The 18,370-nt window shown below is 45.5% G+C and overlaps 1 protein-coding gene across 3 annotated transcripts in view; it reads right to left on the reverse strand.

The window, feature by feature from the left end:
- LOC144164198 (cyclin-dependent kinase-like 4) overlaps positions 1–18,370 on the reverse strand; it is a 184,836-nt gene that overhangs the window by 44,089 nt on the left and 122,377 nt on the right. For all 3 annotated transcript variants that reach the window (XM_077694710.1, XM_077694709.1, XM_077694711.1), the window contains 6 exons: positions 15,051–15,246; positions 9,767–9,888; positions 5,253–5,325; positions 3,637–3,727; positions 2,229–2,426; positions 882–964 (listed from right to left, as the gene is read on the reverse strand). In XM_077694710.1, the coding sequence (XP_077550836.1) occupies positions 882–964; positions 2,229–2,426; positions 3,637–3,727; positions 5,253–5,325; positions 9,767–9,888; positions 15,051–15,246 (763 nt within the window). The remainder of the gene's footprint in view (positions 1–881; positions 965–2,228; positions 2,427–3,636; positions 3,728–5,252; positions 5,326–9,766; positions 9,889–15,050; positions 15,247–18,370) is intronic.

Raw genomic sequence — 18,370 nt, forward strand, 5'->3', positions numbered from 1 at the left:
AAATGTTACTTTAACAAAGTCCCTTCAGGCCTCTTTTAAGTGCAGAAACAACAGATCTTACGGTTAGGCGTAGCCTTACGTCAAGTAATCAAAGAAATAGAGTACTGCATGAGAACCTTAGAGCGAAATCTTAGAGCGAAACTTGAGAGCAAAATTAATCTCCAGGCCAATGCAGCGTCAACTATGAAAAGTGTCACTAAAATGTGTGAGAGCGGAACGATGAACTACTGAGAGCTGGCAACGAAGCATGCACGGGCTCCTTGACATGGGGTGGTGAACCTGTACGCTCCGAGTTTACGTGACGTCGTTGCTTGCAGTTTACTTCTATCCACAAAAAACAAGGTTTTCAAAAATGTGGAAAAATACTGGAAGATTTGGGGAAGCAATAAGTTCATTGCGTTCGTAATTATCGTCACCTGTTTAGGGCGTTTACTTCGAGTTTGGTTCACTCCTGAAACACGGTTGGACACTTCGAATTACTTCATGGGGAGAAACAGCCAATACAATAATCTCCGACTAGTGAACCACTTGAGGGAATCAACAAACTTATACGCACTGCCGGCTCCAAAGTCGCGTAACAGGTACTGAAATCTGGCATTCCTACGTTCAGCGTATCCAAAAGTCGTCCTGGTTACCTGCAGGACGAAGATCTAAACCAAAAATCTTCGCATACTTTCTTACGGCCACAGCGAAGACATTGTCAAATTCAAATTTTATAACAGTGCTCTTTGACCACTACAGCACCTTCTATCTGCGATTTGACTTGCCCATTCAACAAAAATAACTATGGAAATATCAAAGCTATTTTGCTGACAACGTTTGTAGTTTCAAAATGAAATAATTCTTCATGCCATGCAACCAAGTATAAGCAGCTGACTCACGACCACGTCGGGGTCTGGAATGCTGACTCCTGCGAAGAAGTCATTTGTCTTGAAAATCTGCAGATGCCTCGGAATGAGCTCACCTGGAACGAAACAAATGGGCGGTGAGTAAGCCCAGCACAATTGCTAGGCACACCTTCAACGCGTACACGTTTCGGTAGCTGGTTACGACTTACTTGTGTGCTGCTGTAACAGAAACATGAGCGCTGTCGGTCTATATAGCAGATGCACTTAGAGCTGATATTTTTACTCCAATTCTTTACAACGAGCCAAAAGGATGTAACATTTCCCCTACAAATCAACTTCAATATACACTCCAACAATTGCGAATCATACAAAAATTGTTATTGTCTGCACAAATTATACACATCATACAAAAAACATGTTAGCAAAAATAATGCATCCATTAAAGTAAACAGTACCCTAAAAGAATTTCACGATCTGTTCAAAAACATTCGAAAAATTCCATCCACAAAAGATTCTGCCTTTGTCATCAAAATAGTATCTAATTCCAGTCAAACGCCCAATAACAGCACAAAGCGTGTTATTTCAGATTTGCCATCCTCGTTACATCATACTTTGCTCGTTATGTATGCGCAAAAGTGCTTCTTTGAGACAACTAAACAGTCTCGCTCTCCATCTAATTAGGGTAACTGTACTTTAGTGCTCAGAAATATTCACTTCTTTACTACTTTTCAGTGCGACCCGGCAACCCCATTCTCCAAGCAAAGCTAACCTAATACACCATAACGGTGTCCCTCTAAATCCCCCCGTTTTGCAGGCCTGAGAGGCCGTTAGCCGCAGTCTCGATTTTTTCGGGTTTAACTGCTGTCATCGCATTCCTAAACGCTGTATTTGCCCTTCCTTGTTGAGCAGGCACATTGGTATGTGCCTGCCGTTATGGGCTCAGCAAAGTATTTTTATTTGTGTATTTGTTTACAGGGGTACTGGCAGCCTTTAAGCAAGGCTTTAGGTAGAATTGGCCGAATCAATGACAACCATGGGTGATTTCAACGAAACATCGACAAATGACAATATTACGACGTTTGTGGAGTTAGGGCTGGACACAATATTTACAACACGAAAGAGGTAAAGCGGGCTGGTGCGCATTGCTTCAACTCAAAAACAGGGCACAAGAAAGAGCCAAGAAAAACTAGCATGGTGTGTCTAGTCTTCCTTGGTCTTGCCTTTGGCGGTATTTTTTTCTTTTGAACACTTTGCCTTCCTTTCTTGTCACAAGGCATATTTTTGACCTTACACTCGGTGTAATGCCAAATTACAGTCATCACACACCATGGGTACGCGTGCCACATGCAGCGTACTGCAGGCTTTTACCGCCTTACTCACCGAGTGTCCTGCGTATAAGATAAAGTTGGTCGACGTCTGATTTGCCGGGCCACAGAGCCTCCCCTCGCATCAGCTCGGCCGCCACACAGCCCACAGCCCAGACGTCGACCGGTGGCCCGTACTGCGTGTCACCCACCAGCAGCTCTGGAGCACGGTACCAGCGCGTGGCCACGTAGTCTGTGTAGTTCTCTCCGGGGCCTTCAACGAGAACGGTGAAAAGATGTAGAGGCACCCGTACGTTTTCGCGTCTTTTTTTTATCATGACTCAAGGTCAGCTTATTTGAGTTTGGACAATTGTATTTATGAATTCACAGCGCAACCAACAAGTACAAGAGGAAGAGCGGGGCACACCAGCGCCTGCATTCAAACTGACATTTATGGTACATTTACTAACATAAAACATGAGCTCACCCATCAACGTTGACATGGTAAATTGTAGTCACTCAATATATCAGCAAAATAAACCATCTCACAGTAACCATATTAGAAGGATGATGTGCATATTCTACGCGGTAACCGCTACAACCGACCGAATTAAACCATGACTTTTCCTCTACGCCTCGCAGAGTTTCCGAGAAGGGGCTAAAGCATCCAGGACTATGAGAAGAGACTGCGCAGACTGCACACCATGAACTTTCTTCCGGTAGACTTCATTTCACTGCAGCCTTTTCAACTGGAATATCTGAGCCATGTTTCTATAGTTTCTTCCTGTATTGACATGAATATTTACGTAATAATAAGTTTAACCTAGTAAAAACAACTAAGCATCGAGGCAGAAAACTAGTCCGTTATACCGACATTTGTAGTAACAGTAGGGGTAAAAATCGGCAGTAAACATTTCGGCAATCCGGTTCGCGCAAGCATCTTAGATAGCATAAAGCATAATGCATTCTAAGCTTCGAACCCACTAAAAAGAAGGTAGTCCTTGCCTGTCTCCTCATGGTATTTCAAACTAAACGAACCAGAACACGACTACGTGAAATTGCAACAGAACAAAGTTTGTTCGAAAAAAACATGCCTGCGTTCTCATTTGTTTTGCAGGTGGCGCAACCAGTCAAATGCCCCTTTGTGCCGGAAGACCAAAATTTCGGCAACTTTTTCAAGCTATTAATGAAATTGATGTATTTGTTTTTATTATTTTATTTTGCGTTTCTATGCTACCTTTCGAGTTTTGAGCCTCGAGCGAAACAAATATTTCTTCGTTACAGCCGGTATCGTTCGCGGCTCCTGTGGTTTCGGTTTTAAAAAGAATAAGTGCCACTGAATTGAAGCATGACCAACCAATGTTTCCATTTATTTCGCTATTGCCCATAATGCGCTATATCAGTGTTTGCAAGGTTCCCCTGTGCTTATCAATGAAAACAAAATGTAAACGCGTCTGCAGCAGCAAAGAAATTCCAGTGCTCACTCAGCGTCCTCGCGAAGCCGAAATCACAAAGCTTCACGATGCCGTCCTTGGTGAGCAAGATGTTCTCTGGTTTCACATCACGATGAATGCACTGCATGAGAAAAAAGCGCAAGTTTTAAAGTGGCCATGAAAACAAAATACAACCTCGTTATATTCGAAAGATTTCATGTTTTATAACGCCCCCAACGCTTCTCCGGAAGCAAAAGATGGTTTATTCACTGCGAAATTGATCAATTTAAGCTAAAATTTTCATTTTCGCGCCAGAACGTGTGTTTGAACGGCGTTGCAATGACATCATAAGAACAGGTCTTTCAGCTAAACTTGGTCAAGGCCGGACTCGATGCGGAAAAAAGAATTGAGTCCAGCCGTAACTTGGTGTGGAGTGGCACGGCCGGACTAGAAGGGGAGCGAGAAAAGGGAGGCGAGTCCGGCCGTGGCAGTGGAGACTTCATGATTGTTACTGTTGTTTACTTGGAGACTTCTTTATTGTTAGTCAGCCTAAATGGCGCCACCACATCGCGGCAAGCCGTTTTCTGCCTCTGGTTTGTTTGTGACCGTATGTAAACCTGGCTTGGCTTTGTTGATGGAGAAAATAATCGCTTCGGGAAACAGTGCTCGCCCGACAAATATGATCACGTAAGACACCGTCGCTTGTGTCAATCGGCCAGTGTCGTCTGAGACAACCCCAAGGCCTCGCAGTGATGTGCATCAAAACCAAGCATAGTGCGCGCAATACCAACAGCAGTACGCATCGGTACTTCTAGGTTTACGGGTTCTTTCGTAACTTCCACTGCTTGTGCCACCATTCGTACTGATATAAAAAGAATGTGCCCTAAATCTAAGCGCGAATATAGCCTGTTCAGCAAGCTCATAAGCTGTGCCTAATTTGACTTTGCTTTTGTCGGCCTCCGCCAATCCCAGTGCTGGCTGGTATGACATAATTGGTTCTGTTGCGGGAAATGAGCTAGTGGGTCACAGTGCCGTTCCCTTTTTCCTAATTAAACAGCTCGTTAGTGCGAAGTTTACGTCAAAAGTGGTGCCAGCATGATTCTAACGAGCAATCTTTTGAATGAGCGAAACTGGCGTTTTCTCTTCATGGCCCCTCAAGGCAGTGCCCCGTCAACCTAATGGAAGGGGAAAAGGACGTTTCCGTCTTTTCAGCGTTTAAAGTCTGCAGGCGGCGCTTGTTATGGTCTCACACTCTGCAGAATTAGGCGAAACGAAGGGGGACACATTATTGTTAAACTCATGTTTAAAATTCGTTTTAAATGAGGTGCCATCAAATAATTCTGATGCTCATCGAGTCTGAAATTATAAGAGAAAAATTATGCATCTGTTGTAGTCGAATTCAGATGAAATGGCTCTGCCCACCAAATATGCGTTTCTCTCTTCCTTCGTAAACGCTCGATGAAGTTTTGGTCAGTATTATGTTATGTGATTAGCCACACGCCAAACTGCTGCGGGCGCCAAATTTCTAAAAAGTGCAGATTTTTTTCGTGTAACTGCACTATGCATGACTGTAATTTGAATTTTATGTCACTGCAAATATTCTAACGGTAAAAACTGTAATTTCTAACCCAGCAACACAAAGAATACGAAGCTTTCGTTATACGTACGTTATGCATGTGGCAAAAGTTTATCGCTTGTAATGTCTGGTACACGATCCGCTTCGTCAAAGCGTCTGGAACTCTGAAACAAGAGCATTGCCTCGTTATTTTATAAGGCCATTGGGGGCTAACTGCAAACTGCAAGTTGCATCAGATCGCGTGGCGTTGTACTGCTGTACACGCGAAAAACAACTGTCGTGGCCCGCATAGGAGTACAAAACAAAGGCGTTCTTCCGCCAGTTGTAACCACTGAGAAAAAGTTCGAAAGCAATATTACATAGATCCAAACACAACCTGAAACACGCGGAGAAAAGTAAGCGCAATGGCTAGATGCATCATGTAAAATCGGGGAGCACTTTTTTACAACCCGAAACTTGCAGAATTATGATTCCCATGGGGGTAGCTGTCGTAAACACGCTCTTCATAAAGTGTCGTTAGTCTCTTAAAATGGGACTCGAATAAATTTGTTTTCAGAAACTTCGGTTGCGTCAATGCAACCTTGGACCGAAGTGTAGGAGCATAGGTAAGTAGACTACATTCAAACTAAGCAACGACCGTGGCTGCCCAAGCGGCTGAACAAGAAGAAGCGTCTGGGTTACGTAGCTTGGACTACGTCAGCATAGCCGCAGTGCGGGTAGTGGCAGCCAACGGCAGTTTCCCTTATCCCTTTTCTGCTAACGTAAACAACCCGCTGGGGCTGTTTATACCGCCTGCTGTTTACACCACCCAAACGCAGCTATGTCGCTGCTACGGTTTGTGTGGTGCATATAATTTACTCCTTTTCACCGTGCGTATTCTTTTTTTTTCATTTGCTTTCTAGAAAAGAATTAGTCAGGGGTGTCAGTTAGAAGTATGGCGGTGTTCTACACAGTATCACAATGTTGTGCATTGAATATGCCCAGGAGCTCTGAAAGAAAAGGTCCCTTCCCTCAAAGAGCCGAATCGGGGAGGGTGGCGTCAAAACCCCTGTTTCCCCTCATTGAGGGAAGTGCACCTTCTGAATCCCCGACGGCGATGTGATCAGATTTCTTTTCGAGACGTCAGCCTTGTGTTCATGTAAAAGCTACAGGGATCGCCCTGTATGTTTACAATGTGTTACAGCGCCTAACGTGCGGTGGGGTATATAATGTTGTTTCTAGAGGCAGCTAATGCGCCTACGGGGGAGAGATTTGAATAAAAATATGTGTGTTATAGGCTCTTTAGGTCGGTGTCGTTACCATTCCACGTTTCTAGCAACTCTTTTCTCATTTGGGCGAGCTTGCAGCCTCTTGGCTGATTCAGGTTGCAGGGCATATACCTTTTAATTGCGTATGGAGAGGTGTAGGGAATTGAAAACACACTTTTCATATCACGTGTGTCCAGTCAGATGCACCATTGTATGGCATACTCTAAGGTTTCTGGTGCCGGGGTTTACGAGTTTACTGAGAACAGTCGAGTCTCCCTTCGGCCGTAGATAACTGACTTCCACGCGCTGAGCTGGATTTTCTGAACTAAACAATACTAAATTACCCTACGATAAATTTATTGCTTGTACATCACAGGTAATATTACATAAAGTGGTTACGTACCGCTATCCTCGGCTGTACAGCTCCGCGCATTGTCCTGAAGAATCTCTGTCGCAGGGCCTTTTTGAGAATTTGTTGCTAGGTTCACCGTCTGACCGGTTGAAATAGTTTAAATGAGTTGAGCACGTTTGGTGACTTTCCCGCGCAGAACTACATTGACGTCACTGACAATGACGTAATAGCAAGAATGTGGACAAATCTAACAACGCAACAGGCACCGTATGTGTGCTCTCTCACTTCAGGACGTCGACAAATATGCACGATCCGATCCGCGATCCGCGTCCGTCATTATGAAAGGAGGATCACGACGATCATGAACTCCATACTTCAAAAATGGCATTCTGTTAGGAAGAACTTTAAGCTTCAAAATATTACGTTTCCCCAACACTTCAATCTCCAACGTTCGGATGGCATTCTAGGACCTTGTAGTGCAATGGCGTTTATTTGGAGGGGATGCTCGCGTTTCACACGAGGGTAGTAAAATACCCATAGAATAGAAAAGTCGAAGTTGCCATGGATGTGAAGCGAGCTGTGTTGTTGCTGTTGTTGTTGCTGTGTTGGTTGTTGTTGTTGTTGTTGTGTCACAAAACATACCCATGTGTTCGTTTGGCCAGGAAGCGGGCATAAGTATTGTAAATGAGAAAATGAAGAATTCCAATTAACGCTGGATAATCACGATTGATAGTAGGTAAAAAAGGATAGTGAAACAGCGCTAGTTACTAGAGGTACAGTCATGGACAATTGAAATAGGAACCGCGGAACGCGCGGCTGGAGATGCCGGTGCCGTCACCTGGCAGCGGCCGTCAAAAAAAGACGGACATGCGCAGTAGAGGTGCCGGAAGTGAGGGTGCGTGTCCCACTACGATATGTTGGCCTCACATCGCTCGCACGCTTGCCTTGTCACCATGCCGCATGAGCGCTGCAAACACTCCAAGCGCTACGGCTGCCGCACCTGAGGGTGTTAATCGTACTGAGAGCAATGCGGCACGGAATTGCTTGCAGCTGCGGCCCGTGCTTGCGTGGGAAGCGCGTGCACGCTCTCGGAAGGCATACTGTTGGGTTCATCATACGTTCTTGAAGAAACCCAACGCACGGAATTGGAGACAAAAAAACATGCCGCCTAACTTTGTATGGCACTGCAATGTTCTGCGTTCGTGATGCAGTGGCTCGGGAATTGAACAATCAGCTGGCTGTTATGAACACGCCTTTAACGCAGTCATGGCTGAGTCACTTCGCATATTTGGTGCTTGTAGAAAACAATATAATATACCACCACAATTAGTCTCCAATGATATATATTGACTGCACGAACTGTGTCCGCTGTGGTGATTGCTTACAGAACTCAAATATTCATAAAAAGGAAGATGTTAGGCAGTTCCAACCATTCGGTAGGCCAGTTGCCCATGCACAAGAATGTTGGTGGCCCCATTTTTTTGTTTTTTAGGTGCCAAGCATCTCTTAGTCGACCCTCCGTCGTCCGGAGTCCGCACCTCTCCTCCCCTCAAGAACAGCTGTGATAACGCCGCTCTCTCTCCCCTCCTCCTCTCCACACCAGCTGTGCGCTAGCGCGCGCTGCTCCCCCTCTCCACACCACCTGTGCGCTACGCGCGCTGCTCCTCCTCTCCCCTCTCCCCACCAGCTGTCCAATCACGCGCATGCGCCCTGCTCCTCCTCTCCACAACCTCTGCTCTGCAAATAAACCCCGTCCACGCTCCGCTCAGTTGCTTCTTCGGTACTGCGCCGTCCGATGACTGGAAATGAACGGCAACGATTCCGTCAGCGAACTGGCTGGCACACCTTCAACTAGCGCCAGCCAGCACACTGTCAGAACCGCGAGCACCTTCGAAGACCAGGCTGGAGGAGAGCTCGCGACGCCGAACGTAAACGGCAGCGTCGAGCAGCTGATTCCTAGCTTCGAGAACGAGAAACACTTTGAAACGCCAGCGGCGATAGCTGATCCAGATGGCGTTCGGCAACGTAACAACGCTTCGAAATGCCAGCGTCGAACGGCGGATTCCTCGCTTCAAGAACGAGAAGCTGCAAACCGTTCCCCACTACTCGATAAATGAAGAATACATTTAATACGCTACTACACGTGTCTTTACTCTAACAACCAATTAACATGCTACTACTGCACGGCTTTGCATCCCCCCAGGGTTCCCACGTGGGAAGATGGTGTAATTTTTTTTTCTCAGGCACCTCAGTGCTTCTAGAACCACACCGGGCCGACCTGAACATGGTTTCGGGTGTGAACCAGGTGTAAATAGTCATTTGCTCAAATCGTCATTTGCTAAGGCGTTGTGCTGCTGAGAGTAAGGACGCGGGTTCGATTCCCGGCCACGACGGCCGCTGTTCTGATGGAGGCTAAAAGCAAAAACGCCCGTGTTCACGAGATTTCGGCGCACGTTAAAGATCCCCATGTGTTCAAAATTAACCCGGAGCCCTCCACTACGGCGCGCCTCATCGCCTGCGTTGAGTCGGCGCGTTAAGCCCTAAAATCAATCATTTGCTCAAATTACTGCACCACAAATGCAAAGATATGTCGGCAATGTTGGGAGCAGGCGCTCGTGTGCGCCGAGCACGCAGTGTCCGCCGTATTATCTCGCGCCGCATCGCTACTACAATTGTTTTCAGCGTTCTTGCCGCATGGCGACAACGCAAACTTAGGAGAGAAGAGGGGGAATCATATCGCAGTGGGACACGCGCCCTCGCTCCCGACACCTCTACTGGGCATGTCCGGCTCTTTACCCCGGCCGGTGCCAGGTGGCGGCACCGGTATCTTCGGCCGTGCGTTCCGCGGTTCGTATTTCAATTGTCCATGACTGTACATATTCACACGGGGAACAGCGCGTCATTAGCCGTAGAGCAACATACTTCAAATGTGCAAGCATTGCGCACTAAAATAGCTGTTCTTTGTGTTCCACTGGGGATGCAAGGGAAGAGAGCATATCATCGTACCCTTTGGGATGCTTGTCGAGGAAATCGAGGACGGTGTGGTCGCAGTACTCAAAGACGAGGTGCAGTTTCCGCTTGCGCCGGAATACCTCGATCAGGTTGACGAGGTTCGGGTGCTTCAGTTGCTGCGCATAGAATGAGGTCGCAAAAGGGTTGTCACCAGAAGGTTTTCACGCAAGTGAATTCATTTAGGTTGCGAACAACCTCCTGATAACCCCAACAGATATTCGTGCTGCAAACACTGGTCGAATGTCCACACTATACTGCCGTTACCGCAGTTGTGAGTATATGCCGCAGTTGCCACCCTCCGCCCGTGCTGTCTCCTTCATCTCCGTCCTGTCGCTTACGCGCAGTTTTTCTACTCAAAGATACAGCGCCAACTAGACCAACAAGATCCTGCACTGCATGGAATTGCGCGAAGGGCAAAATTTTATTTGCTTATCGTTTAATGTTGCAACTGTAGAAATGCGTCCGTAAAGGTGGCGAATTTGGAGAATTCCTTATTTCGGATGGGGACATTTTGTATAGACACCCTATTTTCCTCAGAAACTGCGCATTTTTTTCTTATAATTATGCCATCTTTATTGTAATGTTTGCTAACAAGCCTGTATCGGCGTCTTTATTTTCGTTTTCTTTTTAGGCTTTGTTATTACTACACATGCTTCCAAAAGACAAGTGCTCAAGCACAAGTATTCTGCAAACCCGGCCAGTGCATCAAGATTGTTGCTAGCATCAGTTATCCAGAAGCGGCAGCGACGTTCCATTCCCCAGTATAGGTACAAACCAGGAACTTCCTGTGAGCACCCGGCGACATCTGTTGGTGCGCTTGGAACACTCCTTTTCCGCTTTTGAAAAATTGCTGAAAGTAGCGGTTTCACGGGCTTTATTAGTAGCGGAGGGATGGAATCACGGGTTTTGGAGCGGACAGCCTGGGTTCAAGCTCAAGCACAGTGCTAAATTTTAAAGCGAAACTTTCTTAGCGGGACCCATGGCGTTCTGGCAAAAAACTGACGCATTTTCCCATAGGCCAGTTGCTCGAATGAAAAGCACTGATGAGATCTCCGGAAACACGGCGCGTGTGTGAAACCGGGCTTTCCTTGCGTCAAAACGGTTCCTTAAAAATCGCTGAAACGAACGGTTCTAAATAAGACAACACACGAATGTATCATGAAGAAGGAGTACAATAGTATACCTGTATCTCATAAATCAGGTGTCCGTATACATTTAAATGTCTAGTGTATTATTGACTTGGTACGCGAAAAATACACGCACGGGTTCGTTCTTCGGGTGCGGTTCGGGGCTTTGAAGATTTGACGATCGATTGGAAGCACTTTCAGAGAACGTTGTACGCACCTCGAGCTTACGTTTTGATGCACTCTTAACGCAGTTTCGATATCAGAAATCTTTCGCTCTTCCCTCAACTGTCGTTGGTAACTTTTTCAAAGACCGGTGATTTTTTTTTTTTGCACTTCGAAATGTACTCTTTGGTAAATACTACACATACCTTTCGCAAATAAGGGTGATTTGGTATCGTTTAGGTTTGCGAGCGGGACGCAGCACATTAACACGTTTAACAAAGGTTCCGTATCGTAGTGGAAGTGCCTGAATTGTACCTATATCTCGAACAGAATATCGCGAAGGGGAAATACTCAGTGCAAGAGGTGAGTACATGCGGAGCACTTTACTAAGAGGGGGAATTAAGGCCGATCCCCGAAGTGGCAGAGAACAGCTTCAACGGTTTGTGTTTGCGTTTCCGCCTTTTTGTCATTGTTAACCAGCGCTCGTGAACTTCATGATGTTCTTTTCGCATGAACAGAGCTGTCAACCTTATCGAACAATTGCGACCTCAACGCGTTTAATCGGTGTTGATGTCACTTGTGAGCGACTGCGTCATCACAAGTGATCAACTGCGATTATCCTGGAGCACCGTGCTTTATCATCAGAAGAATAACCGCTGGGCATTTTTAGATGGTTATACATAACGTATAATTCATTGTTTAAATCGTGTTGCTGCCCCTTCTTTTAGGGCTACCCATCAGAGTTGACGAAACTCAGCGACTGCTGGTAAAGCTGAGTTCCTTCGTTATGATTTTCGTGTGTTTGGCTGCGCCACGACAGGAAAATGACTTTCTTTCTGAACATTTCTGTCTTCTTTTATTTGGCATCTCTTCGACGCCATTATTAATTCAGATTGCATCTTCTTTACTTCTTACAAAATACCGTAAGTATTAGATTATGTTAGCATTGTCTCTTAAATATGCGCTGTAAACTACCAGCGCACTAAGCAGTTTTGATATGCACGAACACTTGCAGTTGGGCTAGTTGGTCTTGACTTAGAACCATTTTACCAGCGAAAAACGGACAGGGACCTAGAAAGAAGTAGACGGGACACTCGCTAGACTCCAACTGAGCATGTTTTACTTGAGACATGTAATTCCGAAAACGCTAACACACAGGGCTAAAAAGATTATAACACTTACAAATGATAAAAATGATGAAAAACAATCTTCACTAATAAATGCGTACGACCCAGACGGCCAAGCTACGTCCCGCGCATGCGCCCTTGCAGGAAACTTAGCTCTTTTGCCGTAAAAGCGATGGAAGGCACGCTTATACAATTATCTGCCTTCCCGTGAATATGGAAGGCCTCACAAATGTCTCGTTTCACTTGGCCGCGCCCGCTGCCTAAGACACGTGTGACACAACCAGGACACCGCTTGCAATGGTCGGCCAAGTGGCCCCCCGTGGCAAGCGATGACACTGCAGCTCGGCGCTCCCTCAGACGGTGATTTATGCAGTCTGTCCTACATACCATTGTCCGCAGGACAAGGGAATGCTGTAAACAAGCCTTGCCTCTTATTCTGATTGACGGCTGGGCACATCCGCATCAGCTTCCCATTAGCCGTTGCTAGTACATCAACACCGCATTTTTTGCCCACTTTTTTCAAGCGGTGCGTGAGCTGGTGAACATATGGTACTGCTACTCGCTGCAATCTAGATTGGCTGGCGCCGTCTGCTGTTGGAGCACAGGTACTTTCCCTTAACCTTCTTGATGAGGCTTTCAGCGACAGAGGCAACAACTTCCCGAGAGAACCCAGAACATGGCAAGCGGGCCTCCTGCGTATCCATACTTTTAGCAACCCTATGCGGGCATGACTTGTCGAAGCAGCCGCACATACAGTTCATCGCTATACTGCGCTTGACCACCTCCGAGTGCGCCGAACTGTAATTTAAAATCTGCTTTTTAGAGCGGGGCTGGTATGCCCAGCAAATGTGCTCATCACGCAAAATGAGCACATTTGCTGGGCATACCAGTGGAGTGCTAGAAAAATTGGCGTTATTTTCGTTCACGGAGCAAATATATATATATATATATATATATATATATATAAGGAAAAACGGCCCATTGCGGTCAGCTTGGGTGAGCACCCAGTTAGTACCAAAATGAAAGCAAACGGTGGCTACAAAGCTTCGTAGTTGCGACGTCGAATTAGAGGGTAGCAGCATCTGATGGACGAAATCATGTTGGCCACAATTCATTTCGGGGTGTCCCCGAAGTTAAATCTCAAGCGACAGATGCCGCTAGCTTAATCTGGGCCAACAGCTTGTGGACGTTATCTGGCTGCCCTAGGAAGCAACGTTTCCCTACTGTCTTTTTCTAATTTCGTGTTTGTGATGCACTTTCGTACATAAATCGCCACATTCCAAATGGCCGGTTTCTATCATTGTAAGTCTGCTCTGCAGAGCATTATGTTTACCTTATAGTGTCGAGTTTATGACGTCACGATATAAATCAAATAACGTTGCCACCAAGCTCCCAATTATAGCCACGATTAGTTTTAGTTATTTGGTGGCATCATTGGCCACGAATGTGTGGATAACGCTGCCAGAATTTTAAACAAAGCTGTGGAGAGTGCCTTTATCCTAATTTCTGAAATTACGCAGCACCCAGTATTGGTAATGCTTTGATCTTTCCCCATTCTTATTTCATTCGTCAACCCCAACCCCTGCAGCGACTTCTTCACGGTCCCTTTCGCAAGAAATTGTGCCGACTGTAATCAAAGCTTCCGTTCACCAATGTCTATTGCTCCCTATGTAGAATGGCTGAATGCGCTGCCTACGATGCCGAGTGGGCGAGGCTATTAAGCATCTGATGCACAACCGCACTTTTTTGCAACTCTGAGGTGCATAGCGTACTCCATTGCCTGCGACTTGAGCGACTATCGGATTGAGCGGTTAGTGAACGGAATCTGGTATGCCATTGTCTTGAGCAGTCACTCCTCCCCGAAGAAACCACAACCCATCTTTGTTTTTAAAAGCACCCACATTGAGTGAGCCACTGCACGTAGTCACTTTCTACCTGTACCCATTTTCTTATTGTGCAATGTTTAACTCGATGATGTCGTTTACTATCCTTCCTCATTCCACGTCTCTCCTCGTGTTCTTATTCTTCAATGCTCCGATTGTTTGTTTTCAACTCATTTTCGTCTCCTGTGCGAAAGGGAGCTCACCATGTTTGTACTGCTTCACGCCTCCCTCAGTTCTCCTTCTTTCATAACCAAAGCAACGCATTCTTTGCTGAAACGCCCTTCAGACGAAAAAAAAGTCAGTGTCGTTCCACGACTGTAAAGCTGTATTAGTAGACAACTGCATTTAGTTATGTATGGTGATTTACTACATTGATCTAATAAAGGCACCAGGCAACGGTGAATTACGTTAAAATGAACAACTACTCTTATTCTTTGTTGCCATTTACTTTATTTCAGAGCTTTAAGTCTGTGTTATCTGTACCTTGGTGTTTGCTGTACAGAAACTTCTTGACTCGTGAAGAACGTCAACAAGCAACAAAGACAATGAGAATACCGGAACTTAAGAAATACTCCTGATTTTCTTCAGCCTATTCTTTTTCACTGCCCATAACACAAAATTTGATTGGTTGGTTGAATAATTGATTGATTGATTGATCGATCGATCGATCGATCGATTGATTGATTGATTGATTGATTGATTGATTGATTGATTGATTGATTGATTGATTGATTGATTGATTGATTGACTGATTGATTGATTGATTGATTGATTGATTGATTGATCGATCGATCGATCGGTTGGTTGATTGATTGGTTGGTTGAATAAATGATTTATTGATTGATTGGCTGGTTGATTGATTGATTGATTGATTGATTGATTGACAATATTTCTTTACAGATGCGGTGTTTATCAGTAGCCACTCTAATTGAAACTAGCAGAGAAACGTCCACGATTAACTGGGCTGAATCTCCCTCACCTTGAGCATGCGTATCTCGCGAAGGGCGATCTTCTTGATCAGCGGGTCGTCCTCTGTTTCCACGTACTTCTTGACAGCCACCAGCTGCCCGGTGTCACGAACTCGACACTTGAACACCACGCCGTACGAGCCCTCGCCGATTTTGGAAATCTTCTCGTACTTCTCCATGAGCGGGGTGTAGTAATAACGGTTGCGCCTGCGCAAAAGGAGAATAGAAAGCGGAGTCTTCGCCGGTCGACAGCAGATGTCAAAATTTTGGGCCTTGCACGTGTTCACGAATTTTATAACTAAATTCCTAGCTCAAGCCCTCTCATACCTGTTATAAATCCAATTTTACTCACAAGCGTCACAAAATTCTTTCAACAATGAAGCATCTCTGCTCGCCGTTTCTACGCAATCGCCCTAACTGTTTGCAATGCAATTTATTGCGTATGCTCCAATAAGAATATATTAGCTATCACAAAACAAGTTCTCGTCCTAAAACAACAATTTCTCGATTGCTCCATTCGTGCACTTGTAGAGCTCGAAAGAGATTATGGACATCCAAACAATGTAGAATTGCATGTCTACTTTAACTTTACTGGAGTAAAAAAGTTATTGTGTTGTTTCAGTGTTACAACAGAAAAGCAAGAATGCAACAACTTGTATTCATCTAAAAATGGCCGCGTACCTGCTCCTTTCGTTGCGAATGTCGACGAAAGACGATAGTCGACTGGTGCCCATACAAGTAAATGCCTCCCTTCTTTTTCCCGCTCGCCTCTCATGCTCTTCCTCTCCCGTATCGTTCCTCCCAAGATAACACGCTAGAGGTTTGCTCAAGTCAATTTAAATTTGCCGCGTTCCACTACTCCAACTCGGGTGCCTCGATGCCAATGCTGACGTACGACGGAGACGCGCGTGAATTGACGAACCCTACTCCCACATTTATACAACCACGTTGCCGTACTCCACGAGGGTTCCAAATGGAACGTGGAACCTACTAGTGGAACCTTTCGTTGTTGTTGTCGTATGATTTCTTAATTGCCGCCAGGAGCGCGGGAAACATCAGGGGACGGTTTTCTGCAGTGCATGTAGTATTTCATCTCCTATCGTAAAAACCAAGCATCTATGAATTCTTTATTAAAGGAACACTAAAAATGTGACTTATGTATTGATTTTCTGCCTATGTTAGCGTAATGTCTTGTTCTTGTTCAACAATGTTGACAAGAAGGAACATTGCCACCGGACCTAGACGTTTATATTTGGCCCTGGGTATATAAGACTATTCTGCAGCTTCTGTTTCACTTTGGCCCAATTGCAGAATCGAGTCACAGACAGACATACAGACAGACAGACAGACAGACAGGCTCACCTACAGGCAGACCAAAATTTGTGCGTTTAAGTAGCCCAAGAAACACGATTATCTTTAAAATTCGTGTTAGCCTACAACATCCTAGTTTTAAATGTCCACTTACCGTTACTTCCGCTCGTTTTGGATTGCCAGACAGCCTCGACAACTGAAACTTAGCATTGACACCTCCTAGCCTCTTTGCCAGACCGGGCACTACACAGCAGTTTTTCTTGGGAATAACCCCTACAGTTCAAATAGAGTTATATAGATGTTTGCCACTGCCGACTGATGTGCTTAATTTTGTGCTAACACTCACCCATTGCCTCTTTTCTGTGTAGTTGAACATTTAACACTATCCTCCGACTCCAGTCCGTCAATGTTCAAGAGCAATGATAAACTTTTCCTGCGAACCAAGAGTACAAGGTAACCGTTCAGCTCGTACAAAAGATTCCTATTTCTTAATAATAATACTCCCCATTCCAACCCAACTCCTATACAATTATGCCACACAAAAAATCACTGCCCTTACACACCGTGAAGGATGAGCAGCAAAGCTGGGTGTAGGCCTTGGTGTGCATGAAACAAAAAAAACGTTTCTTTCTAATTTGCTACTCAGCATACTTCCTAGCCAATTTGCTGAATTAGTCCGGGAGATATTCCAGCTTTATTCTAGCGGGCAAGCATCTCTTTCCCACTCTCGTTGTAAGCATCTTAGTATCTGCGTGACACGCCAATCCAAACCGTTCGGCTACAGAGGACAGCAGTCAGGTCGCAATGGATCGTGAGACTTCCAAGCTTAAATCTCCCACAAGCACAACGGTCACGTCATTGGTGGGACCATGAAGCCTGACTGCAGAAAACATTACGCGATTGAGCGGATGCAGGTTGTATTTGCTGGCGTGTCAGGCATGATGGCAGCCATGTGTGTGCGCCGTCACTGGTTACGTCTGACTCCGTCAGATGGCGGTACCTATCCGTGCTAACCACAAGTCGTGTGTTTGGTGTTCCACCGAACGAAAAATAATGACTCGGCGCCAATGTGAGTGAGAATTACAACATGTGTGCTGACACCACCGACGAGAATCGGGTTGAGACAAGGGAAACGACACACGTCGGTGTTTTTTTTTCCTGGGAAGTGCGGGTGCAGTGGCACAAGCCACACCACGTCTGTGCTGAAGTGGCACAGACGTGGCAGTTTTCAGTGTTGCCAATTGAAGAAACTGACCGCTAAACCTTTCAGTGAACACCATCTATATCCTTTGTAATTCTTGATATTCTATGCCGTATCTATACCTTTTCTAATCTTGTAATTCTTGGCATTCATCTTATGGTAAGCCTTTCACTAGCCTTTATGTAGCTCACTCAGCTCCATCCCTATCGCGAAACGCATTTTCCTAACGTTTAAATCATCAATATCAAAAAGCTCAAATTAGGGACTGCAGTGACGTAACGGGGGCACCAGTGAAGTAACATATGCCTGCACTAAAACTTGCTTTTCAGTGTGTTAACGGCACGTCAGCATTCAATTGATACAATTAAACGAATATATGGGCCGCGCTACGATTTCCCAGTTCTGTTTCTTAGGTTTGAATAAAGGCGGCGGACGCCAATCGCAGAAACTAGATTTCGTGACGTCAGAGAAAAATGGTTGGAAAGGGCTGGAGAGTCGCCAGTCCTGCATATATCTTTAATGTTTCTATTATTTGCCTGATCTTTGCCATAGACACCGCGTCATTTTTATCGGAACAAAGCGGCAATGTTTTCAAGAGTTGCTGCTTAATGGCACCTTTAACCGGTGTACTGAACTGTAGAAACACCAACCGTTCTGGCCTGCTACAAACCCTCTAGTACGCTGCCCATTACAGCGTGCATCCCTAGCCACACAAATGGCGTCACTGTAACCCAGCCGACGGGTTAGTCTGCGGCTGGAGCACAAAAGGAATACAGTGCTGATCCTAACGAAGCGTTTAGCCATTTCCGTCCTGCGGAC

Source organism: Haemaphysalis longicornis, unplaced genomic scaffold, assembly GCF_048455015.1.
Source record: "Haemaphysalis longicornis isolate Haplotype H1 unplaced genomic scaffold, Haemaphysalis longicornis Haplotype H1 scaffold_13, whole genome shotgun sequence".
Classification (NCBI taxonomy): Eukaryota; Metazoa; Arthropoda; class Arachnida; order Ixodida; family Ixodidae; genus Haemaphysalis; species Haemaphysalis longicornis.